The 12,851-nt window shown below is 40.0% G+C and overlaps 1 protein-coding gene and 1 non-coding gene across 2 annotated transcripts; one reads left to right on the top strand and one right to left on the bottom strand.

Moving 5' to 3' along the window:
* Positions 1-865: 865 nt before the first annotated feature.
* LOC126593067 (F-box/LRR-repeat protein 3-like) lies at positions 866-4,735 on the top strand. Its single transcript, XM_050258934.1, has 8 exons — positions 866-1,714; positions 1,905-2,030; positions 2,350-2,457; positions 2,547-2,940; positions 3,017-3,146; positions 3,479-3,773; positions 3,862-4,113; positions 4,370-4,735. Exons 1-8 carry the CDS (start codon positions 1,058-1,060, stop codon positions 4,421-4,423), a joined length of 2,016 nt encoding a protein of 671 aa, XP_050114891.1. The 5' UTR covers positions 866-1,057; the 3' UTR covers positions 4,424-4,735.
* A 3,379-nt stretch (positions 4,736-8,114) lies between these two features.
* TRNAQ-UUG (transfer RNA glutamine (anticodon UUG)) lies at positions 8,115-8,186 on the bottom strand. Its single transcript has one exon. It is a non-coding gene; the product is annotated as a tRNA-Gln (tRNA).
* Between the last annotated feature and the right edge of the window lie 4,665 nt (positions 8,187-12,851).

Below are 12,851 nucleotides of genomic sequence, written 5' to 3'. Positions count from 1 at the left end.
AATTTATTTTATAAATTATTATTTTATATTTGTTTGTGTCAGGTTGTTCGTACTGTCTGCACTTGCATCTGTCCTTCCTCACATATGTCCTCCACCAAATAAAGCCACTTTGCGATAAGAAAACGACTTTTTCAATACCGAACGTGCCCTCCCATACTTTCGCCAATTGCTCCCGTCCTTTCCCGTCCTTCCCCGTACGGAGTCTCCTTTCCCATCTTAAATGACCACACTACCCCATCTTTGGTGCTTTTCATTTTTACCAATTTGCCATTTTCGTTGGGGTTTTTTTCAAGGTGATTTTCACACTTGCCCGTTTCTTTAATTCAGTTACCTAATTTTTTTTCTTGATTTATTTAATCTAAATTTAGAACAAAAACAAGTGCATAAAAAAGAGTTTCAAAATCAGGTCATTTTTCATATATAAATTTATGAAATGTCTATATTCAAGTATAAAGCCATAGGAATAGCGATGTTTATTATTACCCCCTTCTCTTTATGTGTCAATAAATTCTCGTTTCATTATTTAATCTAATGGCTTATGAAAATATTTTGCAAAAAATGTGCCTACAAAAACATAAAAGGATTACATGGGAAGAAAATTTAAGTTCAAGAATCACTACCTAAAAGAAATGATCATGTAATTCTATAGTTTAAAAGTTAAATTTCTCATATACACCATCCATTATTTCTTACAAATAAGAAGATCCAATTGATTGGATTTAGTTTAAGTCATTGGGGTCACTCCAGGATAAGCTGGGAAAGAAAGGATAAAATAGTCATTGCATATGGAAACAAGCAATAATAGGAAGTACCCAGCACAAGGCCATTATTGTAAAATTCCTTTCTCCAACATCTTCACTCCACCATCATCAACTCTCTCTCTCTATCTCTATCTCTATCTCTCTGTCTCTCTCCACCCACAACCTACCCAAAAACCCAAAACCAGAGTGTATCTGCCGAACGGTTACTTCCCATAACACCATTATTCTCCATCTTCTTCTACCTATAAAATCAGCTCCCATTTCTTCATCCAAATCGCAGAAAAAAATCTCAGACCATGAAGAGGCAAAGGACCATTCTACCCAACAACACCAACAACGACAACAACGTCTTCCATGTTCTTTCCGATGAAATCATATTCATAATCCTCGACTTCCTCGAAAAAAACCCAATTGACAAAAAGTCCTTCTCTTTGGTCTGCAAGTCCTTCCACGCCGCAGAATCCAAGCATCGCAAAAAGCTCAAGCCTTTGCGCTCCGACCACCTCGCGAGAGTCCTCCACCGCTACCCAAATGGCTCCCACGTCGATCTCACGCTCTGCTCGCGAGTCCCGGACGCTTCCCTCGTCGCCATCTCTAATGCCTGCAGGTCCACCCTCCGATCGATCGATCTTTCGCGGTCGAATTGCTTCTCGGGAATTGGATTGCTCAGTTTGGCTGCAAATTGCAAGAATCTGGTGGAGATCGACCTGTCGAACGCCACCGAGCTCAGAGACTCCGCGGTGGCGGCTCTGGCGGAGGCGAAGAACTTGGAGAGGCTGTGGATGGGGAGGTGCAAGATGATTACGGATATGGGTGTTGGGTGTATCGCAGTTGGTTGCAGAAAGCTGAGATTAATTAATTTGAAATGGTGCCTCCGTGTAAGCGACTTGGGGGTCGGATTGCTTGCTGTAAAGTGTAAAGATCTTCGAAGTTTGGATCTTTCTTACTTGCCGGTAAATTCTTGTTTTTACTGATTTAAGTTTATGTTTTTAGCTTTATACCGTTAATGGTAAATGGTTGTTTTTTATTTATTTATTTAATATTGTTTTGTTTTGAAAGGCACCCTGCTTTTGGATTGTCTTTGTCAAATTTAATGATTTTTAATGGCTGCATAGTGATATGTTTGTTCATGATTTGCTGCAGATCACAGATAGATGCTTGCCATCGATCTTCGAGTTACAATATCTTGAAGATTTGGTTCTAGAAGGATGCTTCAGTATCGATGATGATGGCCTTTCGGCCTTCAAACATGGGTGCAAGTCACTTAAGGTATACCTATGCTTTAGCTGGTTCGGTTCGAGATTGCCTGTTTTCTTAGCGTCTTGTTTTAATCATATATTGATATGATTAGCTGGTTCTATTTAACATAACATCCGAAGATTGGATTGGGGTTGTCATATGTGCGATTAAAAAATTGAAAACTTTGACTCTTTGATTATATTTCTTCTGATTACTCGAGATTATTTTGTTGGGACGATATTTAAATTTGATGCTATTCAGTGTAATAGACAATTCGTGCTAGTTACTCGTCAGAGTTAACATTTCTGTTTCGACAAATTTTGACACATGCTGTTATTACCATTGACAGAAACTTGACATATCTAGCTGTCAGAACATTAGTCATGTTGGGTTGTCTGCCCTAACAAGCGGTAGTGACGGATGTTTAGAGCAACTCGTATTGTCATATGGCTCTCCTGTAAGTATTGACTTTCGTTGAGTCTTTTTAATAGTTAACAGCTTGATTTCTCAACTCACACGTTGCACTGTGGTGGCACTGGTGCTCAGGTGACTCTTGCTCTTGCCGATAGCTTGGGAAAGCTTCCGACGTTGCAGTCAATCAAATTAGATGGTTGCCTGGTTACCTACGCTGGACTAAAAGCCATCGGAAACTGGTGCATTTCTCTAAGGGAGCTGAGCTTAAGTAAATGTGTGGGGGTGACTGATGATGGTCTCTCCTCTATTTTGAAAAAGCACAAGAATTTGCAGAAGCTAGATATCACATGCTGCCGAAAGATAACTTATGCTTCTATTGCCCAGTTGTCAGAATCATGTACCGCACTCACTTCTCTTAGGATGGAGTCATGTACCCTGGTTCCTCGAGAAGCATTTGTCCTTATTGGACAGAGATGCCAAACTCTTGAGGAGATTGACATAACAGATAATGAAGTCGACGATGAAGGTTTTTCTCTCGCTCAACCTCAGTGTAATAAAGAACTGCTGTTTTAATTGCATACTTATGTAGCTTCTATGTGCAGGTCTGAAGTCCATTTCTAGATGTTCCAACCTCTCCAGCTTAAAAGTAGGAATTTGCCTGAACATAACTAATGACGGCGTTGTGAACATTGGCATGCGCTGTTCAAAACTAGTAGAGCTCGATCTATACAGGTGTGTAGCTCGTGATCCTTGAACAGTTGAACCTTCGTTGTAATTTTTTTTTATCCTTTCATTTTCCCTTTGTGCACAGAAACGTGTAGGTCATGCAAGTGCAACAATGTTATACAGTCTGCCAGAGAAACTATTGAATGCTTAATCTAAGGTCTCATTGATTTCAAAGCATGCTAATCTATGTCGTCAAAAGTCTAACTAATTCAAATAGGAAACAAATCCGAACTTCTCTACAAGATCTTCTGTGTTGGTGCCAAATATTTGTTTGCGTAAACATCTATTCATGGACTGACTGGACCAGGAATTAATCTGAATGTGTTTGTTTTCTTTAGGTGCACAGGAATTTCAGATTCAGGCATATCAGCTATTGCTAGAGGTTGTCCTGGACTTGAGGTTATTAACATAGCCTATTGCAAAGATATTACTGATAGTTCGTTAATCTCGTTGTCAAAATGCTCAAGTCTGAACACTGTTGAAAGTCGAGGATGTCCTCTTATCACATCTCTGGGTCTAGCAGCAATTGCTGTGGGATGCAAGCAACTGACCAAGCTGGATGTAAAGAAGTGTTCAAATATTGATGATGCTGGAATGATCCTGCTTGCTCACTTTTCTCAGAACCTTAGACAAGTACGCTTTCTCATTTCTTGCTTTCATGTGAGCTTACAGTTTGATAGAGACACTTGTATTTTACCAGACCGTTCCTATTGTCTTGCAGATTAATTTGTCATATACCTCAGTTACAGATGTGGGGCTATTATCCTTAGGCAGTATCAGTTGCCTACAGAGCTTAACCATCCTGCACTTGGAGGGCTTGAGCCCTAGTGGACTGGCAGCTGCCTTATTGGCCTGTGGGGGGCTAACCAAAGTAAAGCTCCAAGCAACCTTCAAGTCATTGCTACCCCAAGCTCTTTACGAACATTTAGAAGCACGCGGTTGTGTATTTCAGTGGAGAAATAAGTTCTTCAGGGTAAGTGCTTTTACTTTTTAATCATTAAAGCTACGAAGATGCTAACTTTCCAGAAAATTTGTTTAGTCTGATGTCATTAAAGATCTAGGACATAACTGAAAAAAAATTGTGATTCGATAACAAACAATAATCAAGTTACATGTTCGTTGCACTCAGATTTGTGCCTTCGATCCAATATCCCTGCTAGAGAACTCATAATATTTGTCTGTTGATTGTACTTGATTGTCTTATTAACTTCAGTTTGTATTATTGACAGGCTGAATTGGACCCTCAGTGTTGGAAAATACAATTAGAAGATATCATGCAATGAGTTTTCCCCACGATTGTTTCGGTTGAGATGTTTTTAAGTATTTTTAGACTCTTGTTAAGAAGGCAAAGTCCCCGTGTTGCTTGATGTATAGTACTGGTTTTTTCTTTTATTTGTCACAGCTTACTGGATGTAAGTTTTTGAAGTTCTGAAACCTTGACACAATGGCTTTTCTATGTAAGCTGTAGACTTTGGCACCAATCTTACCAAATCCATCGAAAGGGTTTAATGAATGGACGGTTTGGATGCTATGTTAAATGTTCATTTTCCTTGTAACTCATGTACTTTATCAACTAATGAGTTTGGTTATTGTGATATTTGGAGCATGACTCCGGATGAGTTTGATTTATGAGATTGCTGTATGAAAGTGATGAGTAAACGTTCCCCTTATTTTTACCTTAAAAATACCGATCATTTGAATCACATGAGTAAGGCGTCGCAAGAAAAAGTATGAATTGAGACTATAGAATTATTTGGTTATCATCTTGTTATTTGGGATGTTGGAGTAAACTAAATTTGATCTTTTTTAATACATTTAGAAAAATTATTCAATAGACGAGGGAATTCTTGCAAGTAAAGAGTACAGAATTATTTGGGATGTTAGAGAATTCTTGTAAGTCAAGAGTAGGGAATGTTTGAGTATAGAAGGGGGCCAGTGAAGAGTAGAAAATTATTTGGGAAGTTGGAAAATTCTTGTAGGTAAAGAGTAAGGAATGTTTGAGTATAGAAGGGGCCAGTGTGATATTAGACAAAGAACACATGTTTGAGTTAGAAAAAGGATTAAAATGTCATGTGACATATGTTTAGGGTAACAAATGCAGATTAACTAGGTAAGTGAAGGCTTCTCTTCTTTTGTTCAGTCACAAAGACTTTGTTGCTGTATTTTGTGAACCTCAACAGTGCAAACACCTCAAACAAGCCCTCGACAGCGTTGAACGAACCTTCCCACTAGTGGGTGACACCAACGCACTCTGTATAAGTTTAGTTCTTCTCCCGCTCGCTTTATGTTGCCACCTTTGTTCTTGAATCAACATGTTCAAATCTTCATTATAATCGGCGTTCTTCAACATTAATTGTATTGACATTTCAAACGTCAACTTTGAATAAGTATCGGTGACCATATCATATAATCAACTATAAAAAATCCTAGTAAAAAAAAATGTAAATTGAAAAATGAAAATATTACAAATTTCAGGTTGAGTTTAGCTTCAATTGGTTAACAAACAAATGAGATCGCTCCAAAAGCTTCAGATAAAACAATTTTTGATCAAAAACTGGGACCCCATTTCTCAAAATTGCACTAAGCAAACAGGCTCTAAGGTGGAAGGAAAGAAGGCTCGCATTGGTTATAGGAGGAGCCTGTTGGCGTGAGTCAACAATTTAGTTTAGGAATGTAATCTTATAATTTATTCCTTGTATAATTGGGATACTTATTTCTTTTTATGTGGGATATTGTACAACTATATATTTACCTCCTAGAGAAAAGAATAAACATACAATTCAAACCCTAAACACTTTTATCTGGGTATCAGTGCCAATCCCTAGCCGGAAGTGTGCCGACAAGGACGTTTGGCCCCTAAGAGGGGTGGATTGTAACATCCCACATCGCCCAGGAGAGTGATCCTTAAATGTATATTCTCATCCCTACCTAGCACGAGGCTTTTTGGGAGCTCACTAGCTCCGAGTTCTGTCGGAACTCCGAAGTTAAGCAAGAAGGTGACCAGAGCACTCCCATGATGGGTAACCCACTAGGAAGTTGCTCGTGAGTTCCCAGAAACAAAACCATGAGGGTGTGGTCGGAACCCAAAGCGGACAATATCGTGTTACGGTGGTGGAGCGGGCCTAGGAAGTGGTCCGTCCTGGACCGGAATGTGACAAATGGTATCAGAACAGGTTTTGACCTGTCTCTAAACCCTTACCCTTGTTGCCGACTTGGTGTTCTTGTTGGCTGGAAAAAACACCCTGTTGTAAAATACCGATCATTTGAATCACATGAGGAAGGCGTCGCAAGAAAAAGTATGAATTGAGACTATAGAATTATTTGTATGATTGTATCATTTTCTCTCTACCTTATTATTTGGTTATCATCTTGTTATTTGGAATGTTGGAGTAAACTAAATTTGATCTTTTTTTAGTACATTTAGAAAAATCATTCAATAGACGAGGGAATTCTTGCAAGTAAAGAGTACAGAATTATTTGGGATGTTAGAGAATTCTTGTAAGTCAAGAGTAGGGAATGTTTGAGTATAGAAGGGGGCCAGTGAAGAGTAGAAAATTATTTGGGATGTTGGAAAATTCTTGCGGGTAAAGAGTAGGGAATGTTTGAGTACATAAGGAGCCAGTGTGCTATTAAACGAAGAACACGACATGTTTGAATTAGAAAAAGGATTAAAATGTCATGTGACAAATGTTTAGGGTAACAAATGCGGATTAACTAGGTAAGTGAAGGCTTCTCTTCTTTTGTTCAGTTACAAAGACTTTGTTGCTGTATTTTGTGAACCTCAACAGTGTGAACGCCTCAAACAAGCCCTCGATAGCGTTGAACAAACCTTCCATGGTGGGTGACACCAACCCACTGTATATGTTTAGTTCTTCTCTCGCTCTCTTTATGTTGCCACTTTGTTCTTGAATCAACATGTTCAAATCTTCTTTATAATCGGCGCTGTCCAACACTGATTGTATTGACATTTCGAACACTGATTGTATTGACATTTCGAACGTCAACTTCGAATAAGTATCGGTGACCATGTCATATAATCAATTATAAAAAAATCCTAGTAAAAAAAATGTAAATTGAAAAATGAAAATATTACAAATTTCAGGTTGAGTTTAGCTTCAAATGGCTAACAAACAAATGAGATTGCTCCAAAAGCTTCGGATAAAACAATTTTCGATAAAAAACTGCAAACCCATTTCTCAAAATTGCACTGAGCAAACAGGCTTTAAGGTGGAAGGAAAGAAGGCTCACATTGGTTATAGGAGGAGCCAACAAATTATTTGTTAGTCTACTTGATAAAGCGGGTTTCCAGTGAACTATATTAAAAAGAAAATGCTCTCTGTAATCGTTTGCTTATTTGAGAAGTTTTTGGTTGGAATATTTACATTGTAAAGGAGGCAGAATCCTCAACTTGCTCCATGTATACTGCTTTTTTCGTTTCTAGTTAGTCATGTAATTATACTTTATTAACTGATGCGTTTTGGTTCTTGTGATGTTATTTTGGACATTAACTTGAGAGATGAGATGGCCTTTGTACAAAAGGGAATATGCATAATGTTGCCCTAAATATTATCCTTATTGTTGTAACAATGTGGATGACCCGCATATGGTTAAAGATGAAGAGTGGAAAAGTAGAAATGTCAAAAATCGTATGTCGTAAATAGTATAAGTTTGGTTTCATTACTGTTTTGGTGCATAATTAACATGGATTAAAAGAGATTGTGAACTTCTTCAAGTTAAAATATTTATACATATCTTTATGTGCATTGACATGCATCGTATGATGAGTACATAGATGAAAAGTAAAAAGTAATGCTCTTACTTTTCCTCGCATTTCCTTTTTACGTTCATTTCTCCTTAGCTTGAAATGTTTCCCATGAGGATTCTCATGACCAAATAATTCTTTATTTCTATGAACACCCTGACAATCTCAACGAGCCTAATCAAAAACTAAATGTAGCTGTCACAAAAAATAAAAGGTCTCGCCGGGATTCGAACCCAGGTCGCTGGATTCAAAGTCCAGAGTGCTAACCACTACACTACGAAACCCATTTTGTTCAAGGGGCGCCTATTAATTATATTTGTAGCAGTGATTCTCCGGTGAAATTTAATTCCCAATTCTAAGAATTTTTTTTAGCTAAAGTACCTCGTTTTTAGTTTACTCTAAGAAAAATTTTAGCTAAAATATCATGTTTCTAGTTTACATTCCAATAGAAATTCAACTAAAAAAATTCTATAAATACTACTGTAATTCAAAATAATTACATGATTACCACTCAATCCTACCAACTTTTTCCTGCACTCGGTTGATCAAATTTTAGCTGATCAAAATTTTCAATCTTAATTTTACTGTCCAAAAGTGACCTTAAAAAAATATGTTAAGTAATGAAATTTTGATAAGTTCTCCAATTTTATTATGCATACATGCAAAAAAAAAAAAAAAAAAACAATACACTCACAACAAAACATAATTGAAGGTGAAAAAATTACACATATTATTTTTTTAAATCATTGGTCAACAAACAACAACAACAAAGCCTTTTCCCACTAAGTGGGGTCGGCTATATGAATCCTAGAACGCCATTGCGCTCGGTTTTGTGTCATGTCCTCCGTTAGATCCAAGTACTCTAAGTCTTTTCTTAAAGTCTCTTCCAAAGTTGTCCTAGGTCTTCCTCTACCCCTTCGGCCCTGAACCTCTGTCCCGTAGTCACATCTTCGAACCGGAGCGTCAGTCGGCCTTCTTTGCACATGTTCAAAATCACCGGAGCCGATTTTCTCTCATATTTCCTACAATTTCGGCTACTCCTACTTTACCTCGGATATCCTCATTCCCAATCTTATCCTTTCTCGTGTGCCCACACATCCCACGAAGCATCCTCATCTCCGCTACACCCATTTTGTGTACGTGTTGATGCTTCACCACCCAACATTCTGTGCCATACAACATCGCTAGCCTTATTGCCATCCTATAAAATTTTCCCTTGAGCTTCAGTGGCCTACGACGGTCACACAACACGCCGGATGCACTCTTTCCATCCAGCTCGTATTCTATGGTTGAGATCTCCATCTAATTCTCTGTTCTCTTGCAAGATAGATCCTAGGTAGCGAAAACGATCGCTTTTTGTGATCTTCGCTAGATTGCTCCAGTCATTAGTGTGGATAAGTATATAAATGGATAGAGATAGGAAAGCAAACACAAGATGTACGTGGTTCACCCAGATTGGCTACGTCCACGGAATAGAAGAGTTCTTATTAATTGTGAAGGGTTTACACAAGTACATAGGTTCAAGCTCTCATTTAGTGAGTACAAGTGAATGATTTAGTACAAATGACATTAGGAAATATTGTGGGAGAATGATCTCGTAATCACGAAACTTCTAAGTATCGGAGTGTGGTGTCGTCTTGACTTGCCTTATCTGTCTCATAGGTAGATGTGGCATCTTCTCTGGAAGTACTCTTCCTCCATCCAGGGGTGGTATCTTTAACTGGTGGAGATGCACAAGGTAATGTATCAATTTCACTTGAAGCTTACTTGTAGTTTCAGGCTTGGTCAAGCGCGATACAAACCATGTAGTAGGAGTCCCCCAAGTCGCTGAGCTAGGGGGTCTGCTGAAAGAGGTGACAGACAAGGTAAGCAATCAGAGCTCCGACTGATTGTTCACCTTCTCCCCATCTTGCAGCAGCATGAAGGATAAAGAGAAGAAAAATGAGAAGAGATGATATGAGATACTTTTGCTTTTGAAGAAGTAACTTTCCACAGGCTTATTCTTGAACTGAGCTGGAGGGTTTTCTGGTTTCCTCCAGAGTATAAGGCCGACTGAAGAATTTGAGGGTCAAAACAAGTCCATCAAATCTAGAGTACGTTCCACCCTGCTGATATGGGATACTTTTTCTTTTGACAGAGTAATGAATGTATCGACACGTGTGCTGTTACGCTTGTCTCCACATGCTTCCTTGTATCCTTCGCACTTGCCCTATCTGTTCCTCAAGCAGATGCGGAATCTTCCCTGGAAACATAAGATGTTGAAGATGAGTACTCGAGAGCAATGCCAGGTAAGTAATCAGGTAAGGGGTTCCAGGCAGTCAGTTCCTGGCTGGAAGCTTGATTCCAAGTGCTGACTGATTGCTCTCTTTCTCCTTGTCTTGCAGGTAAAAACAAGGCCAAAAGAAAAGACAGGGAAAAAACATGATATGGGATACTCTTGCTTTTAACCCTGATGATATGAGATATTCTTGCTCTAGTATAGCTTGTTTGCAGAGGTATTATCGGGGGGAAAGAAAGCTGAATATTTCGAAAGGCTTCGTTGGGAGTGCCCTCTCAGATATGATGAAGGGTTGAGCATTTTTGCAGGTCTGCCTGTCCGTTGGGGATGGAGGTCGACATATATAGGAGTCTCCCTAACAACAAGTAGTAATGCTATTCCTTTACGCTGCTTGGTCATAGCATGGTAGTGGGAGCTGCCAGTTTCACATGTTTTAACTCTGTCAGAGCACTTTGAAAAAGTGGTCTGTGGTATCTGGCTCTCGAGATTCGGAGAACGATGCCTCTTCGATTTTTGAGAAAGCAATCATGCTGGGGGTATGACTCTCGAGATTCGGAGAGCAGTGTCTCTTCGATTTTTGAGGAAGTAATCATGTTGGGAGTCTGGCTCTCGAGATTCGGAGGGCGGTGCCTCTTCGATTTTGGAGCAAGCAATCTTGTTGGGAGTGTTGTCTCGAATGTGAGTAAAGGTTGGGCATGTTTGCTAGTCTACCTTGCCACGAAGCACAAAGGTTGACACACAGGGACTTTCCAATTATCCAGCAATGGTACTGTTCCTTTACCCTCTCTTCGATTTTGAGAAAGTAGTCATGTTGGGAGTCTGGCTCTCGAGATTCGGAGGACGGTGCCTCTTCGATTTTGGAGCAAGCAATCTTATTGGGAGTGTTTTCTCGAATGTGAGTAAAGGTTGGGCATGTTTGCTAGTCTACCTTGCCACGAAGCACATAGGTTGACACACAGGGACTTTCCAATTATCCAGCAGTGGTACTGTTCCTTTACAGTTGTGGGAAATAATATGGTAGCTAGACCTTCAAAATTTATGTGTCTAAACTTTTGTTAGTGCTGTTTCTTTGCTATTCTTTTACCTTTCTTGGTCAGAGCGATGTAGTGGGAGCTGCAAGCTTCACGTGCTCAACTTTGGCAGAGAATTTTGGCAAAGTTATTTGTGGTACCCATGAGCTATTGTTGCGTGTGGGAAGTGGGTGATTGAACAGTAAGATTCATGTGCTTTCTACTTCACCAGAAGTCTTCGACAGAATGCCCATAATTTCTGCAAAGCTGAGTGTGCGTGTGACAGGTGCTGACAAGGCTAGAAAAGTAGGTGCCTCTTCGATTTCTGAGATCGGCCCTCGTGGTCTCTGAGCAGCCCAGCTTTTGAGAAAGCGAGCGCCTTTTCGATTGATTCGGAGAACGATGCCTCATCGATTTTTGAGAAAGCAATCATGCTGGGGGTCTGGCTCTCGAGATTCGGGGAGCAGTGTCTCTTCGATTTTTGAGAAAGTAATCATGTTGGGAGTCTGGCTCTCGAGATTCGGAGGGCGGTGCCTATTCGATTTTGGAGCAAGCAATCTTGTTGGGAGTGTTTTCTCGAATGTGAGTAAAGGTTGGGCATGTTTGCTAGTCTACCTTGCCACGAAGCACAGAGGTTGACACACAGGGACTTTCCAATTATCCAGCAATGGTACTGTTCCTTTACCCTCTCTTCGATTTTTAAGAAAGTAGTCATGTTGGGAGTCTGGCTCTCGAGATTCGGAGGACGGTGCCTCTTCGATTTTGGAGCAAGCAATCTTATTGGGAGTGTTTTCTCGAATGTGAGTAAAGGTTGGGCATGTTTGCTAGTCTACCTTGCCACGAAGCATAGAGGTTGACACACAGGGACTTTCCAATTATCCAGCAGTGGTACTGTTCCTTTACCCTTGTGGGTAATAATATGGTAGCTAGACCTTCAAAATTTATGGGTCTAAACTTTGTTAGTGCTGTTTCTTTGCTATTCTTTTACCCTTCTTGGTCAGAGCGATGTAGTGGGAGCTGCAAGCTTCACGTGCTCAACTTTGGCAGAGAACTTTGGCAAAGTTATCTGTGGTACCCATGAGCTATTGTTGCGTGTGGGAAGTGGGTGATTGAACAGTAAGATTCATGTGTTTTCTACTTCCCCAGAAGTCTTTGACAGAATGCCCATAATTTCCGCAAAACTGAGTGTGCGTGTGACAGGTGCTGACAAGGCTGGAAAAGGCTGGAAAAGTAGGTGCCTCTTCGATTTCTGAGATCGGCCCTCGTGGTCTCTGGGGAGCCCAGCTTTTGAGAAAGCGAGCGCCTCTTCGATTTTTGAGATCGGCCTTCGTGGTCTTTGAGCAGCCCAACTTTTGAGAAAGCAAACGCCTCTTCGATTTCTGAGATCAACCCTCGTGATCTCTAAGCAGCCCAGCTTTTGAGAAAGCAAACGCCTCTTCGATTTCTGAGCAGGCGCCTCTTCGATTTCTGAAGCTTCGTCGAGTGCAGATTTTTATAGGGGCTGGCATTAAGTTCCAAAGCACACTTGAATCTCCACCAGTAGAAGCTTCATTCTTGCACTTCTAAGATCTTGATTTTTCCGACATCTTCTCTCTTCAACACCTTTGAAAATGTCTGGCCCCTCCGACCGTCGTTTTGACTTGAACCTTGTTGAAGAGGCA

Source organism: Malus sylvestris, chromosome 12 (genome assembly GCF_916048215.2).
Source record: "Malus sylvestris chromosome 12, drMalSylv7.2, whole genome shotgun sequence".
Taxonomy (NCBI): Eukaryota; Viridiplantae; Streptophyta; class Magnoliopsida; order Rosales; family Rosaceae; genus Malus; species Malus sylvestris.
Note: the sequence above shows the minus strand (reverse complement) of the source record. Positions and strands in the feature narration are given on the sequence as shown.

Excerpts from the sequence above, each read along its gene's own strand:
- LOC126593067 (XM_050258934.1), top strand. The coding sequence starts at position 1,058 with ATGAAGAGGCAAAGGACCATTCTACCCAACAACACCAACAACGACAAC. Across the intron at positions 2,031-2,349 it reads ATGGGTGCAAGTCACTTAAG|AAACTTGACATATCTAGCTG; the intron begins GTATACCTATGC and ends TACCATTGACAG. Across the intron at positions 3,774-3,861 it reads TTTCTCAGAACCTTAGACAA|ATTAATTTGTCATATACCTC; the intron begins GTACGCTTTCTC and ends ATTGTCTTGCAG.